At 39.9% G+C, this 26,425-nt stretch overlaps 1 protein-coding gene across 8 annotated transcripts in view; it reads right to left on the bottom strand.

Annotated features, from left to right (window-relative positions):
• The window catches only part of IL1RAPL2 (interleukin 1 receptor accessory protein like 2), a 432,870-nt gene that overhangs the window by 92,529 nt on the left and 313,916 nt on the right, over positions 1-26,425 (bottom strand). For all 8 annotated transcript variants that reach the window (XM_027687227.1, XM_027687228.1, XM_027687229.1 and 5 more), the window contains one exon: positions 12,940-13,014. In XM_027687227.1, coding sequence (XP_027543028.1) covers positions 12,940-13,014 — 75 coding nt within the window. The remainder of the gene's footprint in view (positions 1-12,939; positions 13,015-26,425) is intronic.

Genomic DNA, 26,425 nt, shown 5'->3' with positions numbered 1-26,425 from the left:
TGTGTAAGTGCAATGGCCTCTAGTTGTAATCCCATTAGGAATGTTTAATAAGAAAAGCAATAAAACAGTTTAATAACTGAATCCACTTCTGCATCTCTATAGTTAGTAGTGGGGCATACCAGGAAGAGAAAAGGATTGTCTCTATCACCACTGTTTCTCCCCTGAGGTTGTTTCCTTCAAAGAAGAAGGCAGGATATTATTTAGAGATTATATAGCGTAATAAGCTTTATTTACTCCTTTACTGGCACCGTAAGGCTGTACACAGAGTGATAGGGTTTTATACACAGAATTTATTGCTAGATCTGGAATTTCAACCTAAAGATACAAAATTTTCCCGAGGAAGAACAGTGAGTCTTTACTGTGTCCATATGCCAGGCTCTCCTCAAAGCCCATGGGCAAACAGTGCACAGCACATATTTATCACAGTGGAAGTGTGTGGTGTCAGGTTTGCATGGATCAGTTGTCCAGGGTCCTTTTAGCTGACAAGGTGGTGCTGACTTCTATGTGTCAGGAAGGTGTTCCTGTTTCTCTCTCACCAGTATCCAACCCCACTATAAATGTGTGGGCATTTTTTTGGAGGCATCATTAAAGCAATATCCACCGTGGGAATGCCCCGGGAGCTCCACTAGTCCATCACTAATTATCATTCAGCCAATGTGATATTTTAATAACACCCAGCTCTAAAAATGTATTTATTTTTATGCACATATCAAAGCCCTGACAGCTTTATTTGCTTGGAAGGGAGGGTGGAACCGTTCCAGCAGACTTTCTATTTTCCACCAATTCCCTCAAAGATATTAAGGGCAGAGAGCAGAGTGGGTAATTCCCATCCCTGGGTGGAAAATGAGTCAGACTAGTTACGCAACAGAGGCTTTCACTGATTAAGAAGGATGCTATATTCAGGTAGACAACAGGCCAGAAACAGATGCTATTTGTGGGCATAACTGAGCATTAGCAAATTGGCTGTTTATTAAAACAGGTGTTTGTGGGCTCTCACGTGTCTGACACTGCAGATGTGGCATTCGGCTGCGAGACCTCGTTAGACAACATCAGTTTCCTTCCCAGTTACACTTACGCTTCAACTGAGTTGATGCAGGAATTAAATTAGATTCAACAGAGTCAGCATCGGCTTTGAAAACTGGTGATTTCAATCAGGGATATAGCAAAAAAATAAGAGTCTTTACTCGTGCCAGCTGTTCTGTTGCCCACTTTTGATCTCATAATCATTCATTATTGTCTGGTCAAAAAAAAAAAAAAACCTGCTTAAAAAAGTTTATCTGGCTTGCATTAAAACAACACCAACAAAACCCAGCAAGCAATCCCCGCACATACTTCCAAAATTCCCAAAGATCTAGACAAAATATATCCTATTCATACCATTAGAAACAGGAACACAAGGAGAGCAATGGTTTCACAGATGGAAATCTAGCTCGTGTCAGAGAAGGAGCACTACACTGTCACTATGAGACCATGCACCCTTTCCTACAGGAGACATTGTGCTCATTGACACTTGAGGGTTAAGGTCTGTTTAAAGTGCCACCACTTGCATGACATGGGCAGCAGGCTACATTGATCAGATATTCCGAGTTTAAATTATGTCTTGAAAATTGTTTTCTGAGTCAAAAATAAAGAAATTCCTGAGCTTCCAATGACAAGAAGATGCCATGTCCTTCTCCTGACCTGCTTCTACCCCAAATTGTAAAACAAAACAAAACAAAGAAAAAAAAAAGTAAAAAAAAAAATCTTAATTTTTAAAAAAATAAAGCAATGATGTAAACTTTCAAAGGCATGCCATGGTGGCAGTAGCATGTAATGCCAAACATATCAGGTCATATCATTTTTGACACAACAAAAGACACAATTATTCTATATTTCTAAACATTAATGACCATATATTCTCTCTCTACAGAAGTACCTGTGGCCTGTCTTAGAATATAGTGAACTAGACTGGACCTGCTGTTTTAGCATCTCTGTTCATCATTTAGACCCTCAGCTTCTCCAATATGTCACCTAATTTTTGCAGTGCCAGAAGTGGACATACACCAAGCTTCTCATAACAGCCCCCCAAACATTTGAAGTGATGTTTCTGAATACTTTTGAGATGGTTATGTAGGATAACAGTGTCACAATTCGAAAACACTATTTGCAGCAGAAATTCCCCAAAGCTCTCTAAATCAAGAGATATTTAATTAATGTGGCCTGAAAAACAAGATTAATGGAAACTCTGAAGGGGATTTCAGTGCTTGAGACTGTAAGGCAAATAAGTGTGGAACAGGAAATAAGACAATGATGTACATACACCCATATTTACAAGATAGTTACAGATGAGCCTTACATCACACAGAAAAAAATGAATCTGCAAGGTCTGTTTTGCTGAAATGTTGGTCGAACACCTCACTACACAGCTGGCACAGAATATTGTACATGACAGGTGTGAACCAAGGTCCTGACACAAAATTAGCACAGAAAACAAGATGCTTGCAAATTCCCAGAGAGGATTTACTGGTGTCTCCTCTTAAAAAGCTATTCTAATAATCTAAGACAGCCATGCCTGCTGTTATATACTATAATGTTGGAATTCACTTGTGGCTCTCCTGGGTTTTTTTACAGGAAAAACTATGGCTCATAACCCCCAAATGCCTGCTGGAAATGTAGGTGTTTGGAATCACAAGTTTGTTTATGAGTCTTCTGACTGAGGACACATTTCACACAAGAGAGATCAGGCTGTGAAGGGATGAGCTGGATTGTGAGACGCTGGGGTTTGAAATCCTGACACTGAGAGGGGGAGCATGCTTGCCTGCCTCTGAATAACTGCTCAAATGCAACAGATCCCTTCTCAGAGGCAACGTGCCTGCAGGTTGAATAACAATTTGATATCTACACACCACTCACTATGCCAGATGATATTTAGAAAAGTCAAACCACAATCCTAAATAAAAGCGCTTGGTCAATGATCCTTAGTAAAGCAGATTTCTTACTGCATACAGTGAAGTCCTCACAACTTAGTTTCCAAACTGAGTAAAGCATGAAAGGCAGGTGAATTCAGGTGAAATTAAACCACAAGTACCCACTGCACTTACAAATGAAATCCTCTGCTTACTCTATATGCATTCACCTCGCTGGGCCAATGCTCAAATGTTTCAGCAGAGCAGTTTTTCTGCCTGCAATATTTATTGCTACCAACAATTTGAATGACAGGCTACAGAATATTATCCATAAATTGGATTTCAAATTCATCAATGCAGATCAGGAAATCATTAAAAAGAGTTAACAGTAATGTAATCAGGAAATAAAGTTTGATTTGATCAGCCTGACCAATCATAACAGCTTCACTTTTCAAATCCTGCATATTCAGGACTTAGCAATGAACTATTCAAAATAGTGTGTCAAGTCCAGAAGCACTTAGAGGATGTATCTAAGGAAAGATCCACAGGGAAAATCTTTTCCTTCATAATGAGAGATAAAATTCACAGAACAGATTACTTGCTATTATTTACTGAGCTCACTAGTAATGAAAAGGCACGCTTAAGACACCAGTTGTTTTTCTTTTTAAAATTAGTGCATCCTAAATATTTAAATTCTCAACTCAAACAACTGAGGTTGATCAGAGAAACATGGAAAACATTTTGTGTTTGCACAGTAAGGCATGTAGCACCACTCATCACTGAGATCATAGCAGTGGCATATGTAGTTCACTTACACTTGTGACTCTAATAGATGTAAAATGAAGTTTTCTTAGGCCTTTTAATCAACACATTGTGCAAGACCATCAGTGAAATTTGTGTTTGAGTAATATAAATCATTACTCAAAGAATAAGTGTTTAACCTCCTGTGAGCTGAATTAACTGCACACCTGACTGTGCACTAGTGAGATCTCTCTGGATGTTTTCGTGACTAATCTTGTTCATGGGACTAGAGCCAAGTACGTAAAAATTAGTAAGCTTCTCATATAGTATAAGCAGATAACAAAAATACATTCAGTACTAGAAAGTTACAGTCATTTACTGTGAGGCTTGTTTTTTAAACTAAAAACGTGGTAGAAACCAGCATGCCTCTGCTGCCTTTCTACAGATTACTGCTTCCTAGATTTTTTTACTTTCCAGTTGATTTGGGATCCTGGGGAAGTCACGTAACGTGTCTTCAGAAGGTAATAAAAGTATTTCTTAATTTCAAGAGAAATCTTGCTTTGCTCATCTTTCATTTGGTCTTTGTTGGACTGTAGTGTCTAACACAAGTACAGTAAATCAACCTCGTTCTAATGGTCGAAGTTCAATTACCTAATACAAACTATTTGTTTCTGTAGGATGGAGACAAACGCAAGGGTATTGAGGATGAAGGCAAGAGCAACATTTATCAAACAAGGATTAAATGAAGCAAAGATTTGGTGAGTGGAATTCCATCTCAATTCTTTTGAAAGGCTATGACAGTTTTGATTTTCACGGCCCCTAAGATCATGACATTACGATATTGAAATTTTAAGAAATAAAAATTATACCATCAGTCTTCATTTTCTGCCCTGTTGCCTTCAGAACAGATTACAAAATACAATTTTCTATTATTTTTCAGTGAAGAAGGAAAAAATCATGAGAACAGTTAGTCTAGATTTTAATCTTCCCTGCCCACTGAACAGTGGTGCTGTGATGCATGACCCTGACCTTTCACAGCCCCGTATATTTTGACTGTTTGCCCACTCAGCTCCATCCCTACACTTTAGTGAGGCTGTAAACAAAAGATGTGGAATGGCATGCCCAGCAAATCACAGAATGCTGAAAAGGTCAAAATAGTAGTGCTGAATGTTTCTACTCTGTAATTTACAGAATATATGAGGCATTCACAGCTTAATAACTCATTCACATGACAAACACTGTAGAGAGAATGTAAAATGGCAGCACATGAATTCCTTCCAGTGACAGTGGAAGGAACAAGCATGGAAAATGGTGCAAACTTTGCCCTGTGGTTCTGTTTTTTGAAACATTAATATTGTCTGACTTTCAATGCACAACAGCAGATGTCTGTGGACTGTGCAGTCAAATGTCTCTGTGCTTGCAAGTCAGGCTCAGAACCCAAAAGGCAAGGTCCCTGAGGGAAAAATTCAGGTCAAAGCCTTCCCTATCTGCACTCTTTCTTTGCCTTTCTTGGAGCACTTTCCCAATATCAGGTGATTTTATTGTCACAACAATCCTGAAAACTAAAGAAGTAATATCCTCACCTTAAAAACAGACAGAGTCCTGGCCAAGATCAGATATAGCAGAAAGAAACCCCCACAGCTCTCACCAACAGCCCTAAGTTCCTGTTCTTCACGGAGACCATCTTTTCTATTTTCTGTCCCGTTGGCTGAACTTCATTTTTGCAGAAACAAACTTCTGCCCATTTCCCAGACACCAGACAAATGCAGTAAACCGAGAAACCAAACAAGAGATCCTTTAGCCAAGCTGATCACAGCTACATGTCTGTGGCAGCTGAAGCGATGGTTGTATTTGTTAATGGCAGCTTAACTCCTAGGGAAGTGCTAAAGGTCCATGCCCTGGACACCCCTACATGACAGGCACCACTCTCAGGGAAACGTTTACTGGTGCAAGATGATTTGAGGCATTTCTCTATCATGACAAGGTAGCCAATGTCCTTGGGTGACTGCCTTGGAACAACTGTAAGTCAGGATATACCAGAGTGTTTCTTAACTACTTTCTTGGAATAACAAGAGCACATCAGATTGATTTATAGTATTGCTGTTTCAAAACTGACTGCAAGAGTGTCTATCTGACATCAATTCATCAATTTTTTCTATAAAGGCAGAGGCATTTTGCCCTCAGAGTATATATAGGACTGACCTAACAACCACTGAACTCACTATAAGAAATAAATGGTTTATAGAAGTACAAAAAGAAATTTGAGAAGTGCTAAGTCTTCCTTTCTTACATATCTGTGCCAATCCCAGGGATCTAAATGGGTGTAAAAACCATGGATCAGCACTCAGAATTTGGCTTAGTTTTACAAGTCTGTTAAAACGAAAGAAGTGTGCCAATGAACTGTTCTCTGTTTCACAGATGTAAACCTGGATTAACCATACAAAAGGCAAAACAACCATGGATTTACACCAGCTGTACCACAGATCCCAGCCCAAGTCTCTGAAGTGCAGCATTTCACCATTATCCCTGAGAGAGGCAGGGATATTAACAACATACCAAATTAGCATCAAAGCATTAGCAGTAATACACTTTGGGTATTTAGGGAACTACTTCTAAACCTAAATGTCAGACAATTTGTCTCTAATATTCCCTGCAGATTAGTACAAAATGATTGTAATAGATGTAAATCCTGCCTCCTTTCCCACAGGCACGTACAGCTGAAATAGCTGTGGAGCTGTATTGCTTGTGCTGCAGAGGAGGGCAGGTCCTAAAGACCATACGCCGAGTTTCTCTTCATTTCCTAGTGAAAATTGCTCCTTCACATGAAGGACACCAACCACAGGCCTTCTCTGCCTTTAATCCCACCTCCCTCCTGCTCTGCCATTCAGGTCACAGACGTAGATCTCTGTGGGGGTAAGGGTTATTCCACACAGACAGAATAGGGCAGTAGAACATGATTTGGGGCAAGACTGTCTCTCATCTTACTCTCAGGTCTTGCACAAGAAAAAGAGTAATGAGTCTCTATGGTTAACTTTCACTTAGGGCACTCAGTGCACCATTCAGCCAGTTGGGTGGGGCACCATAAGCCACTACTCCACTTAGTGTACTACCGTTTTTAATATTTACTAGTCCTATCAGACTATTCTGATAGGAAAAGGAATTGTATCTTGAAAAGCTGGATTCAATTGAAATAAAATGGTATGCTGATTGTTACTGTATTTTCCCAACCAGAAAAAAACCCTCAGTGTACATATAAGATAATATCATCTTCTATCAAGGCTGTTCTTCATAAGGCTCCGGTTTTACATGCTTATGATTTCTTACTGATTAATCTGTTAGGTGAAATCAAAGCTGAGATATTAGTTAATTATCTTAATCAGAGCTTTTTAATTTTGGAAGACAGGAACAGGGTGGAATCTACATCAAAACCATCAGGCATTCTCACAGAATGGGTGAAGAGAATGGAGGAAAAAAAGTATTTCCTTCCTTCCATCCCCCTTCTTTTCACAACTAGAGAAGAGATGCCCAATTTGATGGCCAACAATCTCTGTACAAAACACTTCCAGGAAAATCTTCCAAGTCTAATCAGGCTATGAGCTTTCAGAAGAGTCACCCTGAACATGCTCTGTGGTGATTTGAGCATCAGCTGCAGAAGCCCAGCACACTTCCGTGCCCACTTCTTGCTTGGGCTCTGAGAACTCCTTGCAAACATGTATTTTGGCTGTCATCACATTTCATACAGGGTGACAAGAGCTCTAAATCTCAACAGAAAAGGCAGGGAGAAGAAAAAAAATAATTAAAAATCTGCAGTCTTATCTTCTCCTTGCCCTCTAAGTTTTAATTTTATCCTCCTCAGACACTCCTTGGTCTCAGTTCTTTTGCCCAGCTCAGCCTCTTTGCTGACTCAGGGTCCATTTGGGTCAGGTCACCTCAGTATTCCTCTTTTCTGTGCTGGCTCAGTTGAGCAGAGGGAGCAGGAGCAGCACAGGGATGGAGGGCTACTGCCCTCAGGGAGGTGCAGAGCTCTGGGTTTGGCCCAGCTCACAGAAACCCAGATCTCCATCTGAGAGCCCCTGACAAGCCCTAGGCTGAAGAATGCCTGAGGGAAAGAAAGGCAGCAGGGTAGCATGGAGTAACCACCATCCAAGATCCCTGTTTTTCATACATACCTGCTACATTCCTGAGCAGTTATCATACATGACCCTTTAAACAAAGAGCAAATCAAAAGGCACATCCACAACACTCAGAGGCCTGACCACAGACAAGTATCGATGCTCTTTCCACGCCGCAAACACACTAAACAAGAATTCCTTCCCAAGTTCACTTTCAAATCACTTGCTCTATTTGAATCACTTTACAGTTCAGAATTTCTGTATTGCTTTCTGTCCAAGATCACCACCCTATTCAACTGTTTATCAAATACCCGTATCTTTATATATGAAGAAGGCAAGATTTAACAAGCAAATCAGTAATGAGAGACACTGCTGGATTGTCTTGAACAGATAGGCTTGGTATGAAATGGATGTCTCAAACATTTTGCAGGTGTGGGGTTTTTTTTAATAATTACTATTTATTTTTAAGAAGAGAAGTGGGGTCTCAGTGAAAATAGACACTGTGGAGAGTGAAGAAATATATATTTAAAATGTCAGTAAATACACAATTTTTCACTTCCTAAATAACTCCTTACAGCCAGTGCTTCAAACAAAAAGAGGTTTTTTCCTATTTTTATTCTATTCCCATACCTGTCAGCAGATGTAACTTTGTATATTCCCTTGCACTTGTTTTACAGTAGCTCTATTGATCTCTATTGATCTGCTTAATAATGAGTCCCAAGGAATTGCACTGTTAAATCTTTTAGAAACAAAATCTTTCAGAAACAAAATCTTTCTGAACAGGTCAGCTATTAGGAAAAGTGACAATCCTCATAAACTATGTGTTTTCTTTCCTCAGCATCTTTAGAAGCACAGAAACTACCATGACAAAAGTGAGTTAAACACCTTGACATTTTCCCTGTTCAGTAAATGAATTAACATAGATGATTTTTGCTTTGTTTTGTAAGACTCCTGTTACATTTCTTAAGTAAATGCCTGAAAACAAACCCAGTACATAGCTGAAAAGCAAATGATATATAAACTATATATTCAATGCATATAGATCCAAATATGCAAACATTCATTCCCATCTCAACTAACTCATTCATAAGGAGAAGACTAACTTAACATTACACCCAGTGTACTACATGGAACAGGATTAACAGATGCAGCTTCTATTTTGATATTGTAATATTAGCTTTTTTGATACCCTGTGAAATACACAAGTGTAAAATAGTAGCCATGGTGTAAGCTAGATGACTCTGGCAGCTGCTTATACATAGACTAGCTAGATATAGCTCCTTACAAGATCCTCACAGATCCATGCCCAGCCAAAAATCAGTAGAGCAAAACTGTGCTTCCTTTCTCCTGCAAATGCCTCTGCCATGCTGTTTTCACACCAGCAGAGAGCTGGCAGCACAACAGCTCACAGCTATCAGGTATCAGTCAGATTTTGGCTTCCAGAATTGTGCAAATGAGCTGGTTCAGAGAAGAAACCTACTCTGTAATCATATAATCAAAACACAAAGGATTGGTTTTCTTTCTTTCCATGTTCTCAAAGCACTAAGAGTTAGCAAAGTTAGCTGGAAAATAATTTAAAGAATAAATTAAGAAATCGGCAGAGCCATGTCCCAACATGTCATCTTAAGACTTAACAGCACAGCATGCTCCACTTACTGTCAGAGAGCTGAATGTGAAAATAGATAATAGATCTTTAAAACTTACTGCTCACAGCCTTGAGACTTCTGACCGAGGTCTCAATCTTCACTCTTCTAAATCACTTAAGGAATTCTCTAACCTCAGGGATTTGGTATGAACAATCCACAAACACACTTAGGTTTATATGGTCAGTCAAAGCATCAGCAAGTTCTTTCTCTAAAAAAAGGGGCCTTTGAACAACTACTTCAAATCACAACAGCATAAGCTTTAATAAATTCACACTGAGAGCTTTACATGGGAGACAATCTTGAATGCCTTCTACTAAAGCCACACCATCTCCTGGGCATAGGAGTTGTGTGTATTTTGGCTTGTACCATCATATTTCATTTTAATGTCATGAAGTCAACTCAAGGATATCTTTTTTCAGTAAGAACATTATATCATCAGAGTAATGTCACATATTTGCAAAACATATAGTATATAGTAAGCATAAACATTATTTGTTAAAAACCAAGATAGAGTAAGATTAAATGTAAATGCAATCAAGAACCATTTCTATACCAACCCCAAAGCAAAGAGCTAAAACACAAATAAAAAGGGTTTTTTTTCCCTAGTTCTGTTTTTATGAAGAGGAAGCAATAGGTGGACAATAAAAAAAATTCAGTTATTATTTCCTAGGTTGGCCAAGACATGAAATGATTATCTGACTTGGTAAAGTAACTGAGACAGTGAAACTGTTTTTGACTATATCTCTAGTCCTCTGGGATGCTCTTCTGTCCTCCTGTCAACCCTCCTGTCTCTGGCTCTGTTTCTCCAGCACAAGCAAATATGGAAAATGGGAAAGAAGCAAATTCCAGTTTCTGCTTCTCTCTAACCTTGATGGGGTTGGTTTTGATCTGTCACATGCCAAAGAAAAATAGAAAAAGTAAAAAGTACATTCATGCTCCTTAAGAAGAACAAGGCAGGCTCTGGACCATGTTTGAAGCCTGAAGGAGTTCTTTTATCTGCTGTCAATAAGAATTGTAAATACATGTTTTCACTGAATCTTCTTATAAAAGCTGAAAGCTAAAAGGTGAACATTGAAGTCCGCAGTAAGGTCAAATAAGCTGCTAAATACTTAGGCCACTGCCTAGAGCTCTAGAGAGATTTTGCATTGTGCTTATCATTAAGCATAAAGACAGTAAGTAACTATTAATCTCTTACTTATACAGCAAAGACAGCTATTTCTTTAAAGATTAGTTTTCCAACAGAAAACTAAAATAATCTCTGCAGAACAAGAGGATGGATTAAACTCAGTTTCTTTTGTAGTTTAGTGGCACATTCATACTTGCAGAACCACTGAAAAAAATCAGGTGTCTTGGGTGATTTGACTCCATGTGCTAAAGTGCCTGTAAAACACAGAAACTTTGCTTTGATTTCTAATAAAATACCGAAGAATATCTATTGTTCAAAACTCCTCGGAGCTTAACAAGATTTCAAGGAAGTATTCCAGCAGGTGACCTTACATGCAACTTTCTCCTCCATTACTTTGCTGCAATCAAATGATTCTCTCTCCTGCACACCGTGAGGGTCAGCACCACATTGCAGAGGCCAGAAAAAGCCTCCCAGCCCCAAGCTGCAGGTGGCCTCCACAAGATTAAGTGTTCCCTGAGAATCTTCTAGCTTTATCTATCTGCCAAGTAAAATCAAGGGGGAAATCAATGAACTTCATTGCAAAACAAGTCAGTTCAGGCTCTTGCATAAGCATTAATATAACACATAATATGGATATGGTTTAGTGGCAATAACCAAACCCATTAACACTTAAAAAAAAAAAAAGGCACCATATGTAAGTTCCCTGTTCTTAGGGGACAACGAATGGATTACATTCCAGCATATAAAGATGCAAGATTTATATTTCCCTCTAGAGATATTCCAAAATCCTATTACTGAGCCACATCTCCATGGAGAAGAGGGAGTTTGTTTGTTTTAATTTTTTTTAATCAAACCTCCTTTTAATCAGCCAGAACAAAATGTTTTCACAGAGGGAAAAAAAAAAATCAGTGCAAAAAAACAGAGTCCTGATGGAATAGGGGAACTTGGAAGAGAAAATGAAGATGAAATGAAAACACAGGAAATAAAGATGTGTACTCTTTCGGTGCCTTTATTACACAGATGTATGCGGGGACAGTGTGCCCCCAAAGGAAATCATTAGAAAGTTGACTTTGAAGAAGCTGGACCAGGAGATTGAATTCAGTTTTCTGGGCTGATCCAAACTTCGATGATGATGTTTTGCTGCTAATTCAGGTAGGGGTTTGACTTCAGACCATTTTGTATCCTCTTTTAGGGATCATTTCTGCTCAGCTACAGCTACAAACATTTAAGCCCTGTGGAGGGGAGCCCTGTGTCTGCACAATTCATCCGGCACTGGCTGCTTCCCAGTTCCACTGCTGTCTTCCTTCCCTGTGCAAACCCTTGCAGACTCCTGACTGCAGTCAGTTCAGGTATATGAGAGAAACCTAATCGTTAAGATTAGCTAAGGTCACAAGTGATTCATATTCTCATTTATATTCTCACATTCAAGAATTCAAACCTGATTTTTAAATGCTTCATAGCATCTACAGTACTTCACTGACATTGTTAGGTGCCTGCTTTAAGAACAAGGATGTGCCTTTGTGCTCAGCTCAAGTAGACCCCTGTAGAGTTTCACAAACACAAACAGCTTTACCACCATGTCACCAGCCCCATCAAAACGTTTCATGCTGACCCTGCTTGCCTTTAAACACCATTCTACCTCTGACTCCTAGTCAGCTTTGTTATAAAAGAAGGAAGAGAGTCAAGCTCAGGAAGAAAAATGCCACAGCTTCAGCACCAAGTGAATAATCCCCATCTGCAATACATCTCTTGTAATTTAAGCTCATGGCACCACAGTCCTCAACAGCAACTCCAATTCTGCCTCTCAAAATTAGAAATCTATTTTCAAGTCACTGAAAAAAACTTCTAACTTCAAAGCTGAGCAGTTCTTTCAGCATCAAGATGTGCCACAGTTCCTCAAAGTTAGTAGAACTCTCTACCATTAGTTTCTAACATGAAGGAAAATACAGGCTGCTAGCTGAGATTCAGATGTGCATTCACAGAAGAATATATAACAGGAGTGAGAAAAGGATACAAGCATTTTAGCCAAAATCCCTTTCTTGTAAACATTCAGAACTACCTAAAAATGCACTGCTTTACATTGACTTTTAAAGGAATCAGCACCTCTTTTATTCGTCTTAGGGTGAACATCAATTAATCAATACAGCACCAATGCAAACATATATTACTATATCAATCATATATTAAAAAAGCATCAACTTTTTATATTTAATACCCATTGTAACCAATTAGTACTGCCATCCCCTGATATTACACAAGTTCATTCCCTTAAATTGCCATGGCAGTAAATTCTACGGTTATAAATGAGAAGCTGCAAATTGATTTGCATGTAATAACAGTACCACTAAACCTTTCTTACCACTTTCAATTTATCCCATCTGCTACCAGAGTGGAATTTTAGGATCTATTATTCCCAGAAGGGGACTTACCCAGCTGGACATCTATAACAGTTGGCTGGTTCTCCATGGGGAACAATGGCTTTGGAGGTTTGTCTGTGAGTAAAGCTAGAAAAGAAAATGAGAAAATGTAATGGAAAAATTGAGACCAATGACTACAAAAAAAAAAAAAGCTCTGTCATGTAAGCAATCAAATGTTTGTACACTTGATGGCACATAAACATTTATTACGTACTATGGCTGTTACGCTGCCAATGTGTTACCACTTTCCTCATGGCTGTGGTGATCCCCTGATTCAACAGAAATGAGCTATTTCAAGAATTACACTTTTAATACAAAGCAGCAAAAGAAACTCCATTTCTCACTTTTACCTTACATATAATAACTAGATCAAGCAGTTTAGACCCTCATGTTGCAAACTTAACACAACTTATTTGAAATGCCAGACAAATGTGTTTCAGTGTGACCAGTCCCAACATGCCTTGATGCTTGCCCAAAACAGCACATAAAAACTTGCACATGACTGTGCCTGAAGGACCCCAGCAGCTCCACACTTAGCTTAGACTCCCACCCCAGCAGGTGGGGCACCTGGACCCTCTTCTCAAAGCCTGAGTGGGGACCCTGCCTCCTGCTGAACAGAAGTACCTCCATCTGAGAGGAGGAAAAAATACCCCAGCCTGGTCCTACCAGGGGACTGCTCCAGCCACCAGATAATAAGACTACTAAAAAGCAGAGCTACAGGCACAGGCTTCATGACCCTGCTTGAGGGCTTAGGATCAGACATTGAAAACAGGTTTTGTAAATTCAGGTTGGCTTGAAATAAATGACTGAATATTCCTGGAAATGGGGACAACTGATATTAATCACATATAGCATCTTGAACAACATGAAATCAAACATTTCAAAATTACCTCCCAACTTTTCCTGTTAAAATTCATCACCTGAAATTATTTGATCTGAGTTTGTAAAATGAATTCGCATTTTTCCATAAAAGATTATGACAAAATTGCCCTGATCACCTCAGAAGCCTTGGCACTTACTGATTTGAGAAGAAACAAGCCTAAATGGAGCTCAAATTTGGCCATGGCTGGGGCAGATCTCCCTGAACCAAGCAGAGGGAGTTCCAGCTCTGAAAGGTCCAAGCCTATGCTCCCAACTCAGCCTGAGCCACTGGCACGCAGAGAGAACATTTCTCCCCAAGTCTGCTTCAGCCATGAGTTAAGGGTTCCACACAGCCCTTTAGGGCTTTAAAACAAGCCAGCTGAGAGGCTGAAGCAGAGGTGCAGCAGTCACACCTTCCATTAATGTGACTCTGATAACCAGCCATTAAATCACAGCTGTGTGAAATTGGAGGTAGCTGAAAAAATCTGCTATTAAAAAAACCCCAAACCAACAAACATTGTCATCCTACAAAACAATTTTACATAAACATCTACAGAAAATGAAAACTGTATTAAAGAAATACCTGCTTGATTTTGCTTTACAGTCAACGCTATTTTTAAAACTCTGTAAGATGTGACTGTCAGCACAAACCACTTCCCTGGTGCCATTTAAAAGTAAACAGGGTTCCTTCCACTGATGCTACAGCTGTGCTTAGCCTATTAAAAAATAGGGATTTTGGTAGCAAGTCAGCAGCCAGCATTTCAAATCAAAATCATGTGTGCTTGTACAGTATACCCACAAGGACAACACAGGAATCTCCAAAGGGATTTAAACAGCATGCTATCAAGAATAAAACCACAAGCAGGGCTCAGAATGAAAGATAAGTGGAAAATTCTGTTACTGAGAATTCAGCAGTTCAAAAATGTTCATCCAGTGCAGATTCACAAGACTGATGCAAAGGCAACACCAACACTACCTGTACAATCACATTATTTGGGGAATAGCCTGAGAGTAGAAAATTTCTGGTAGAAACAAATAACTAATTTGCTGTGCTAAAGCACCTAAGTCATCTGAACACCATTAAAGAATGAGACAAAGTACTGCCAAACCTGTAAATATGGTCCCAGTACTTGCTTTCTAGGGAATCTCAATCCTAACCAAAGCTGAAAACTTTGAAGTAGGAGTTTTGGGCATCAAACGTAAGGGAGTCCTTCAGAAGACGTGATGGTATGTTTGAAGCTCAGCACACTCACGAGTACTCATGAGTACAGCATGAAATGCAGAAAGAGATCAGCTTGATGAAGTGCTAAACAACTTGATATACTGGGTAAGTGTTGGTTTGTGTGGAAATTTGACTGTGGGAGAGAGGGAAAGCCCAACCCCCAAACTCCTGCATCTCAGTTGAGTGTGTGCCTTTAGTTTGTGAAGGGCCTCAACAAAATTTCAGTTTCTGGTATATTATCAGTACTTTTTTAATCAGCTTTTTTCCTCAGCTTTTCAGGCTTTTGTTACTACCTTTAGGCTTTTCTTATATTATTATTTTTCATTTCTGCTACCAAACTGTACTCTGTGCATTGTAGGATATGGAGAAAACTTGCTGGAGTAGTAGCTGCATCCATGCTGTGCCAGTGTGGTCAGGCTTTCCTTGCTTAATGTTCTCTTCATATCTCATCTCCACCTGCACCCTTTGCAACCTAATCTGACCAGGGCTTCCCCCTGTTTCCCTTAGTTTACTTGCAGTCTTTGGATGTTTTCTAAATGTGCTCCTGCATTTTAAATGGTTATACTTTGCCATACTGTTAGTGGAGAGTAATCACCATAATGAACTGGCAGCCTGTCAGAACTCTTTCTGTAGGAATTGAAATGGCCCAAGGGGATTTTGAGACTTGAAGGCAATGAACTGCTGGCTCTTCAATGTCAGATGTGTTTACAGAAAACAAAACCCATTCTTATTTTAGAGGTCAGACATCAGATCACTTATTCATTATCATTTATGAAATTCCCTTTTGGTCCTTCTTAAACAGAAAGGCAACAAGAGATATTCTCAGCTAGGAAGGATTCTAATCTTACATGATCTCTGTACTTGACAGAAGTCCACAAACAACCTTTAGTCAAATTCCCAGTCCTCTATGAGAAGTTTCTTTAATTCTCAGAACAGTTTGACAGATGTGTGGCACTCTGATTTCCAGCCTTGCTCAAGGGGAAGCAGAACAAAAAGTTAGTGCTGTTACTGTATCAACATATATTTATCAGTATAACTCTCGCTTCACCTCCCACAAAGCCACTTAAAATGAAACAATTTAATGCACTGCAAACACTCTTCCTATTATTAAAGGGACAGCAGTACTTCTGCTATGAAACTGAATCTACCTCATGAACTGTCATGGCAAGAACTGGGATAGAGCTGTCTGGTTATTTTTCCTTCCAGACACCATGGAATGTGCCAGGGCCCTGGGCTGCTCTGAGCAGCAACATTTACATGGTGAAGCCACCAGAACACAGATGACATTGGTTTCCCAAGGCACAATTCCTGGGCCACACAGACAGACCCACCTTTGCAAGGTACCAGGTCCGACAATGCAGCACACTGAGGGGTTGCTTTGCCTTTGCCTGCTGTTCTAGGATTTCATTCTGTGAATAGACTGGGATAGCTTTGGCTGGGTTTGTTTCTGCAGGTGCCAATGGACAGATACAGTACTGAGGAGAGACTGAGGGGGGCTCACACCAGGCTCATTACCTGGGGCATCGCTGGAAGTCACAGGTGCTGGATGACAAGCCGGAAAGACAGTTCTTTACCCAGGGGCACCTGGCAACGCGTGTGCCTCCCATAGGAGCCCGGTGAACGTGGCCAGAGGCTGTTTAGCAGCCAGACTGCTTGGAGACTGCCTGAAGTGCTGTTTTCTCCTATGCTTATATTCACCCCATTCAAAAGTAACACACAAACTTTAAAACAATAATCAAGTTGCTCTGATTTCAACACTTGTCATGTGGTTTGTCCCTAAGAATTTTAAAGACAAATATTTTTATTCTCTCTTTTCATAAGCACAAGGAGTATGCTGTCCCACCAGAAGTGCTGCAGAAGAGCAGAGAAGAGACTTGTGAAAGATTTGGTCTCTGCAGTTGGTTACACAGTGATCTTTATCAGATAAAGGAGAGCACGATATGCTGCCCAGGTCAATGCTGAGCTACTCATAGGACCAAATGAAGAAGAAAACTGCCTTGATGGAGTTAGCTTCTGCTTCTAAGTGTCAATGCAGCCTGAGAGCCTGAAGGCTCATTTTTTCCCCACCACAGCCTTACTGTTTCAAAAGTGTCTTGTTCTGTATTCAGACATAATCTGACACACTAATGAGTTCTGTTGAAAAAAGCACAAAGCAGTTGAAAACAAACAGCCTTAGGATATCATGATTTAGGGATAAGCGATGATAACTTGCTAGAAAAACTATCAGGCTCCTCAATAAGCACCAGTTCCTTCACAGTTTATTATTTGACACAGCTCTATTTCCCTGAGTGTTTCCTACCTTCCTTCTGCAGCAGCCTCACAATACTCACTCCACTCCAGTCAGACTTTTACAGCAGCCACAGTGACAGACAGACAGCCCAAGCTGTTGCTACAATGAACACAAGTCTTTTACTGTGTATTTTGAGTGGCTCAGCTAAACATAACTTCTGAATTGAACACAGATCACCTTCCCCAGTGCCATGCAAAGGCCACGCTCCAAGCCAACAGGCATCACCTGTGCTCTGAGGACCTGAACTGCTGCCAGTGTGAAGCCAGTCAGCACCAGGGTCATGCACTGAAATCCAGGTGCTTATGATTTAAAGGGCCTCTTTCTTATGACTCAGCACAGCTGGAGCATTTTCCAGGTCAGATAACTCTTCTAAGGAATCTAAAATGTTAACTCCCATGTGGGTAAGAACTGGTCAAATTCTGGGGAACAGTTTTCTTCTTCTTTCTCATGGTATCACTGTTCTTGTGATAAGCACACAAAGTACATTTGCTGTTCTGTAATTTGCTATTGATGTACCTCCTGGACATTTGTTCACGTAATTTGGAATGATGAAAGGAAAAATTATCCAAATACGAAGCAGAATGCAGGGAATGTAACAAAATTGTTTCAAATCTTCTATGAGACAAGTACATACCAACCTACTTCCTTCAATCAAAGGATCTGGCATTTTCCCACCATTAATTAACACAGAGCCTCTAGTATCATTCAATCAAGAATCTGGCTAACCTTTTGACAGCAGAACAGATCTGCTGGAATGGCAGCCTCTGGGGCAAATAATTGCATGCCAAATCCTTAATCTGAAACTAGCTCATACTCAAAGTTAAGCTTTTGTTCGCTCCTAGTTCAAGTACACATGCTTCCAGGCATGGCTTAGATCTACTTTGGCATCTAAAAATCTTGGCAGTGACACTGCAACTTTCACACCATAGATGACGACAGAACTAACTGCGTCTAAAACTCTAAATCAATATGTTAACCAGAGGGCACATGTTGCTAAGAGAAGTTCCGCATTATACCTTTTAAAAAGATATATACCTAACTCCTTTTGTCTCATCCAAAATCTCAGCTTGTGCCAAGAGATTTCTCAATGGCTGGCAGGAAAACGCTTCAGGCCTGACCTGCCACTGCTTTATCTTTCATGCTGCTGCTTACACCTAAGCAAATGTGTGAGCCAATTGTGCAGATGTAAATGTAAATGTGACAGCTATAATTTGGCTGCCAGGGACCGAACTGTGCACTTGCAGAGTTAAAAGCTTCTTTAAAGAGCCAAGGGTTCCCACCTGGACTTTGCAGACTGAGCCTCTAACACACGATCTCCAGCAAGCCCTGCTATCAGATCAGAACGGTTGCTTTTCATTTTCTTGGCACAGCAGTAATTACCACACAAGGTGAAAAGTAGTAGAAAACCACATAAGGCAACTCATTCATAAAAATGCAATTTTGTGAGGCTGTGTTCATACAAGGACCCTGGTTCCTCATTAGCTGTATTGTAGTGTGTTCCACAAGTCAGTCAAAACACACTTCTCCATCAGTTGGCTATTGTGCTATTTCCTTCCCCACAGTATCAAGCTGACAAAACGATTGCACCTCCGTCTGTCATTTGCTCTAACAGAAATAAAGCCATTGCAATGAAATGTTGACAAAGAATAAACGTCTACATCTCTGAAAATAAACACTGAACACTTATTCTCAAAAAACTCCAACTTAATAAACTCAGAACTTGTGTGGAAGTCAGGAGTCATTAACCAGTGACAAAGAGTTTTTCTCTATTTATTACTATTCAAGCAGGAAATGCTTCTTCTGGGACAAGGCAGTGAAACAATTCAGCAACTGGATGCCTCCTCCTCTGCCACCACCAGCACGAATATCACTTTTTGAAAACTCTACCTAGGATCAAGAGTGCCTTAATGCACTGTTTGGACTGCCTCTGTGGGACAATTTTCAGCAAGAAGGAGTTTAGCGCTTTTATATTAGCAGTAAATAATTGGCATTCATCACATGAATTCTTTTTATGACATAGAAAGAAGGACAACACAATCACAGTTTTAAGGAAGATGCTGTGTCCGTGCTGAAATGCAGCTCGCAAGGGAAATGAATTTTGAGGCAGTCAAATGCTCTTGGATCGTTACTGGTGGGTTTGATTCTAACCCATTAAGTCCTCAATGACTCAGAACAGCCCCATGCTTGACAGGTCATACTACTGGCACCAAGAAGAAGCTGGCCATGACTGTAGCTCCTTTGACTTTGAGAGCAGTCAAAATTCTAAACAACTGGCCTGTTCTTCCCAGCTGCTCCAACAGCTTCTGCTGCAGGCATGACCTTGCAGCCCATGGTAACTGTTTAGAACTAGTAAGAGCAGCTGTCAATTCTATGTGCAAAATCAACTCTAAATAAAAAGTCTTGCTGCCAATCTTCTAATCTGTCTTCAGCTATTGCACATGGGATGCTATCGGAGTACATGGAGATAGCCAAATGGCTTGGGAGAGAAGAGCAGCAGCATCAGGTACTAGATGAACTCTGCTGAATTAATGAAATGTTAAAAGAAGCAGAGTTTAACTAGATTTTGGGGTTGGGATCTTCTAGTTTTCTGATTTGTGCTGGACCTTCTTGCCCCTTCAGGCAGTCAAGTTATGTAGGGCTGTAGAAAATGAAATGGTGAGATTCTGGCAGAACTTATGCAATAGAGTACGACTTAGGAGGACTCTGGTGAAGTGGAATAGAAACAATAGCACAGATTGCACATTACTGAAGCACAGATGGCAAAATCCCACAAGGTGCCTATCACAAAGTAATTACAACAGGGCTGAACACTTCACATGACTGCAATATATGTGTTAAATGCCAGTGGCAGCTGACTGTTACACTTCTCCTGATGTGAAACACTCAGTGACACTGATGGTAGGGGTTACCGTTGGTGCCATCACTAGAGTCATTGCAAGGTGGGTGCTGGAAAGCAGAAGAATTCTGTGTTAGCAGGGCTCTCACTCTATGGTGCTATCAAGTTTCCTTACTCCCACAGTTGCCAACACACCTTTCTTTTCACTGTATTTCCAAATTTCACAGATTGTGTTATATTATGCAAAATTCTTTTCCAACCGAAATGATCCTATGATCATTTTATTCCTTTCCTAAATGTGGATCATGGAGCTGCTTTTATGAAGCAAGCATGAGTTTCCTCCGAAGTAGAGCAAAAAGTGTAATAAATTCTTACTAAATGTAAATTACATTTTCCTGCAATGTAATTCATGAAAATCTCAAATGGAGTGTGCTTTATTTAATGAACAGAGTGTATTTAGCACAAAGGACACATAATTTGATCTGCACTCAAAATGTTTCTCTTGGACTCTGGGCAGAAATAAGATGCTTGAAATTACCCTCTATTTCAAGGAGATCTGCAAAGAACATTTTATGACATTTTATGGTTTGGCTTTTTTAATTCTTTTTTTCTTTCTGTCTTATAAAAAAGTAAAGAAGTGGTGACGGATGAAGCCAGATCCCATCATCCATCTTAAAAGGACAGATGGAGCCTTTGCATGCAAATGAAAGCTATCATTCTTGTCAACCTGAAGCCAAAGTACCAAAAGCCTGCAGTCCACAACCAATTAATATTCCATGATCAATTTGACCACTTGTGCACAGTGAACTACTGCACCACAGCCCAGTTCAAGCCACATGAATTATCATGGAGTGGATTTTATGCATTGTTTCAATAAAACTCAAAGCAATCCATTATTCTCCGAAACCAAAAACACTTGTATTAAATATAGATGGTGTATCAAAAGAGAATTATTGTGGATGATGAGCACCAGCTGAACTAAGTATTAAGTGCCTAAGGTACTATACACAGGCAAAACAACGGGTGCTCTTTTTAGGGCTGGGAAAAGCCACCTCCAAGCTCAACAGCAGCTTCCAGCCAGTGTTCATCACAATCTGCCAAAGGAGGAGATGGTGCCATTTTGCCACCTCTCTTAGTTTGCTGTTTCAGCAACCACGTGGCTGTGCCCTGAGACAGCCCAGATCAGACCCTCGCTACAGACCAAACATTCCTGTGCAGTTTTTCAAAGAGGACAGAGCTACTGAAGATTGACATTAAAAATGCATTTCACTTAAGTCTCAAAGGCAGTAGAAACCATTTAAAACTTGTACTCTGGACAAGATTAGATGTTGCACAGTATACCAGCTCAGCCTGCTTTGATGTTCAGCAGCACCATCACAATTTCAAAGCTACTATACTGCAAACAATTTTTAGATGGAATTTAAATTGTAAGTTTCTTAAATTAACTATATTCACAAGTAAGACACGTGGAACTTCAGTAAAGTCATCCCTTGCCAATTGATTGTGCTCTGTAGGGGGCTAATGACTAGGTTCAATCCTGCCCCATACAGCCTATTAATTCAGATTCATTCTTTGGATCAGCACCCTGGCTTCCAAAGCTTGTTACAGTGATGAAAAATGTTACTATCCTTGACAAGGAAAACCTTTTCATAAAATGTTTATGCAATATTTATGTACATTCTTTGTCTCTAATTTGCCTTCAAAAGCTGCAAAATATATTCCACCAGGTTTTGCTAATATTTTTTCATTTTTCCATTGAAGAAGTTTTGAATTATATTATTCACTAAGCACATGGAGCATTGTTAAGAAAAAATTGGGCCGAATCATGTCATTGTTGGTTGGATGAGCAGAAAAATGAATAAAAGCAGGCATAATAAAGGCACATAAGGAAATCATAGATACACTCACTATTGTTCATCCTGCCTCATGACCGAAGATCAAGAAAATGTAAATCTTCTGATGAAAGACAATGCTTTAAGAAATGAAGGAGATAGTTATCCCAGGAAATTTGTCTTCTTATTTGAGGCAAAGGATTTAAAAGAATTAACAATAAAAGTAGCATCCACAGAAATCTCTGGCGGGACGACCCATTTTCAGAGTCGGCACTGCTGCCTTTTACCACTTATATCAGAGTTTATACCAGCTGATGGGAAGCAGAGTAACCCCTAGTGATCAGCCTGGGACCTGAACCTTTCAGTATCAGCTACCATCAAACACAGGAAAGTTTTCTGATCTGAGAATGCAATTTCTTTTTCACAAAAATACACCAAACGTGCAAAGCACTGTATCGGGTTTGCAGCAGGCAACTATTCAACAATAAACATGTAATATTTTAAAACTAAGATATTACTTGAATACGTTTAATGGTCAGTGGGGATGCAAAGAATTGCAAGCAAACCTCCTACAGGAACATGACTAAAGGCTGCATAGAGATCCATATGTACCAAAAGTATGAGGATGGATGTCATTCCAGTGCCCACTGGTGCATCTCTGGGTAGCCCTGTTAGGAAGCCCAGTGAGTGACACACAGCACAGTGGAGAGTTAAAAGTGAACTTCCCGGTGAAACAATTCAGAGACCCCAAGGCAACACTAAAAGCAATGGAAAACAGTGAAGATATGGCCAAAAAAAGTCTTTGGGACTATACTTGTTTTTAATCAATGTGACCATTGCTAAGCAGGCTGCCAACACACCAGACATTTATATCAGAGAAGTATAAAATAAACTTGTCAGCAGAGTGAGTGATGGATTGTACCTGTCCCACAGGTCAATTTGAGCACACGTTACATATACTCTGCAGAAACTGCAGGAAGGCCTAGCTTCCAAATCCCCTGAAATGTGAGATTAAACACTCCCACAGGCACTTCAAATGGCTGCTGATAAGGATTTAATCCTTCAGTATATTTCCTCCATCCTTTATTAAGAGATGAAGATAATCTTTAAATCGAGAGAAAAATAGAAAAAAAAAATTGAAAGAGCCAACAAACATCAAGCAGAAAAACTGGAGAGGAACTAACCCTATTTTTATTAACAAATCCTCTCAGCCAAGGCTTATATACCCAAAATGTGTGGTTAGGGCAACTCGCTCCCCCCAGCCCTGGTGGACAAGGCAGCACCAGCTCTCTGAACAGTGCATGGACATGACACCAATGGGCTGCCCCAATACCCAGATCCTCTGCCTGAACTACTTGTGCATAAGCAGGCTCTTAAGAGGGGTTTTCTGTTCTCTTGTAAGTTCTCTACTAAGCGCCAGGACAGAAATCAGCACTGCTGCTGCCCCTCAGCCACTGGGACACTGTTGGTGAAGCAGCTCAAAACAAGGATCACTTTCCTTGGCTTCTGCATTTCTCTGCTGTTCTCAGAGGACCACTCATTACCCAGCTTTTAGGTTTTCTGCTCCTTTTTTTTCCAGAAGCCAGATTAAAGTTTTGCACCAGGAAAGTAATTTCTGAGAAATTCTTCATGAAATTGTGTCAGCTTGCTGTAACGAACCTGCTTGACACTTCATTTTCCTGTAGAAAGTGTCTTCTGTTTGTCATGTGTAGAAGCAATTTAAGATTTTGCTTTGACATTTTCAACAAGAGAACAAGATGATTCAATCTGTTCTAGGTACTAACTGCCATTACATTCAAACTACATCTTTCAAATGAAACTCAACATACTATTTTGACTGCCATTTTATATCTTATGTATGATTATGTACTACTACTGCCCCATCTCATGGAACAATGTTCAAGCAATGTTCAAAGACTTTTAAAGAAGACCTCCTGCAACTATCCAGTAATGCCACCTCGAAACTTCTATTTCTTTCTGAAACAGCATTCTCATGTAGGATTCATCAGATGTGCCTTTACGACAGGATTTTTGAGAATTTTGGCTTTTTTTCCACTGTAAAATGAAAGCAAAATCTGAGGAAAAAAACCCACACAAATTTCCTCCCAAATACAAATTTCTGACCATCTATCCTACTTCAATCCCCAAGGATGGGATGACTGGCTGATGAAAAGGCTGAGCACAAACTCAGCAGTGGCAGTGTAAGAAACAGTAAAGGCTGCATTACTTATCACATTCCTCATACGATGAGTGTGGTAACCTGCCCAGGTACGTGGGATTGTTTTACCTACCACCTACCCCCATTTGAAAATTTTTCTTCATTTTGTTCTCTGCTTTAAAATGTATTATGCACCACACTCAGTTCTCTCTAATCAACATGTAGACATCCACCAACTCCTTCTGATGCACAATAGCTATCAAACACCTTTTATTTATTACAGGGAAAAAGATTATGTCTTGTTCAGCAAGTCTTTACCTCAATTCTAAGGCCTGTTTTCTAGAAATGCAAGGCAGTGGTTTAAACTGAAAGACGTGCGATGCATAGCTAAAGAGGATGAGAGTTTCTCAGGAGGTGAACAATATTTGGATTAATAATTAGAGAACAAAGTATTTTAACAGGGTAATATGGAGATAATCTAAATACAGAATTAGAGACGGGAAATATTATCACTTTCTCTCCCAGATTTTAATTAGTAATTAAAGGAAATCTTTGTGTGTCAGCACACTTGTAATACAGGCACTATATAAAGATCTATCAATTATCTACACACTGTATGATATCATTGCTTTTTAGAGAAACAGTGGATTAAATACAGAAAGGAAGAGCTGGTGGTTCCTCGGTTGTTGTTTGGGGTTTTTTTAATCAGTAAAAGCATAGTGGCATCGTAAAAGGGCTGGATCACAAAAGCAAAACCACAGTGCAGCAGTACTGTCAGACATGCTCTTAAGGCAGAATGTCTGTCTTAATCTTTTATTATTCTCAGTTTGTGTCTAAAGACTACTTTCTGTACTATGCTTTTGTTGACTGTTACCCATCCAGAGACAGGTCCCTATACATGCACTACTAATATCACAACTAAAGGGAGTCTTCAAATGTAACTGCAGGATTGGGCTCCACTTCAGCAAATACACCAGAGTAAGTCAGGGACCTCTCCCAGCCCTTGATATTACTCTGCAATGATGTGCTTCCTTACCAAGGTGCTGTAAAGGGATCTAATATACTGTACTGTACTGTAAATTGGCAATTTTGGCTGAACACATTGTAGCACTGTTTTTCAACTGCTCCAGAGCTAACATTTAGGGAATTCTGAGTTGTTGCTGGAATGCTGCTTTTCTCCTCCTACATACTCCCAAGTTAGTATAGCTCTTTCTGTTGCAAATACGAACCTTTGTGTTCAAACTAGGTCTAATCTGGAGCTGCTTAACAGTGAAAGTATCATTAACACCATATACTGATCTTGCAAGGAGCAGAAAACTGCAACACCATTTCATATCAAAGCAATGGAGCCTTAAGCTTTTGCATCTATGAATGATGAGCAACATTACTTCAAATGACATCTTTTGTCAGAGTTGCTTGAGCTAAAGACAGAGTGAATCCATTTGTATAAATTGTGGCTTCGCTGCTGAAAGATTACAAAAATATATGGTGCTATCTTTAAGTCTCAAACCATTAATATAGTTAAAATATGCCATCTTTTCCCTGGAAGAACTAGCAAGTCTTTAAAACACTATCATCAATCACGACTAATTCACTAAATATACAATTCCAACAGCAATAGAAAAAGAACATACAGTACAGTGTTTCATCTGTCACTACATCAAACATCTCTATTTTTCAATGGAAAATGAAAGTCAAGATTTCCTAGGTCTGTGCTATAGATGGTTCGTAACTGAATTCCTGTTCCATTGGGATTAGTCCTTTGCTTGTTTCCCATTAGCCAGATATTTTTATTTGGAAAAGCAAACCAACATTAATTTCACTCCCCAAGAAAATATTAGTCTGGATGCTAATTTAGTGTCACGGTTTAACCCCAGCTGGCAACTCAGCCCCACACTGCTGCTTCCTCTCCCCCTCTTGGGACTGGGGAGAGAATCAGAAGAGTAAAAGTAAGAAAACTCCCAGGTTGAGATTAAGACAATTTCATAGATAAAGCAAAAGCCATGTGCACAAGCAAAGAAAACAAGGAATTCATTCCCCACTCCCCAAGGGCAGGCAGGTGTTCAGCAGGGCAGCAGGTGTTCAGCAGGGCTCCATCACACATAACAGAGACTTGGGAAGACAAACACCATCACTGCAAACATCCCCCCTTCCTCCTTCTCACCCAGCTTTATTGCTGAGCGTGAGGCCATATGGTCTGGGATATCCCTTGGGTGTCAGTTGGGATGAGCTATCCCAGCTCTGTCCCCTCCCAGCTCCTTGTGCACCCCCTTGTGCCTCCTCAATGGTATGGTGGGGT

This window comes from Neopelma chrysocephalum, unplaced genomic scaffold (genome assembly GCF_003984885.1).
Source record: "Neopelma chrysocephalum unplaced genomic scaffold, ASM398488v2 Primary Assembly neopelma1_73b, whole genome shotgun sequence".
Classification (NCBI taxonomy): domain Eukaryota; kingdom Metazoa; phylum Chordata; class Aves; order Passeriformes; family Pipridae; genus Neopelma; species Neopelma chrysocephalum.
Note: the sequence above shows the minus strand (reverse complement) of the source record. Positions and strands in the feature narration are given on the sequence as shown.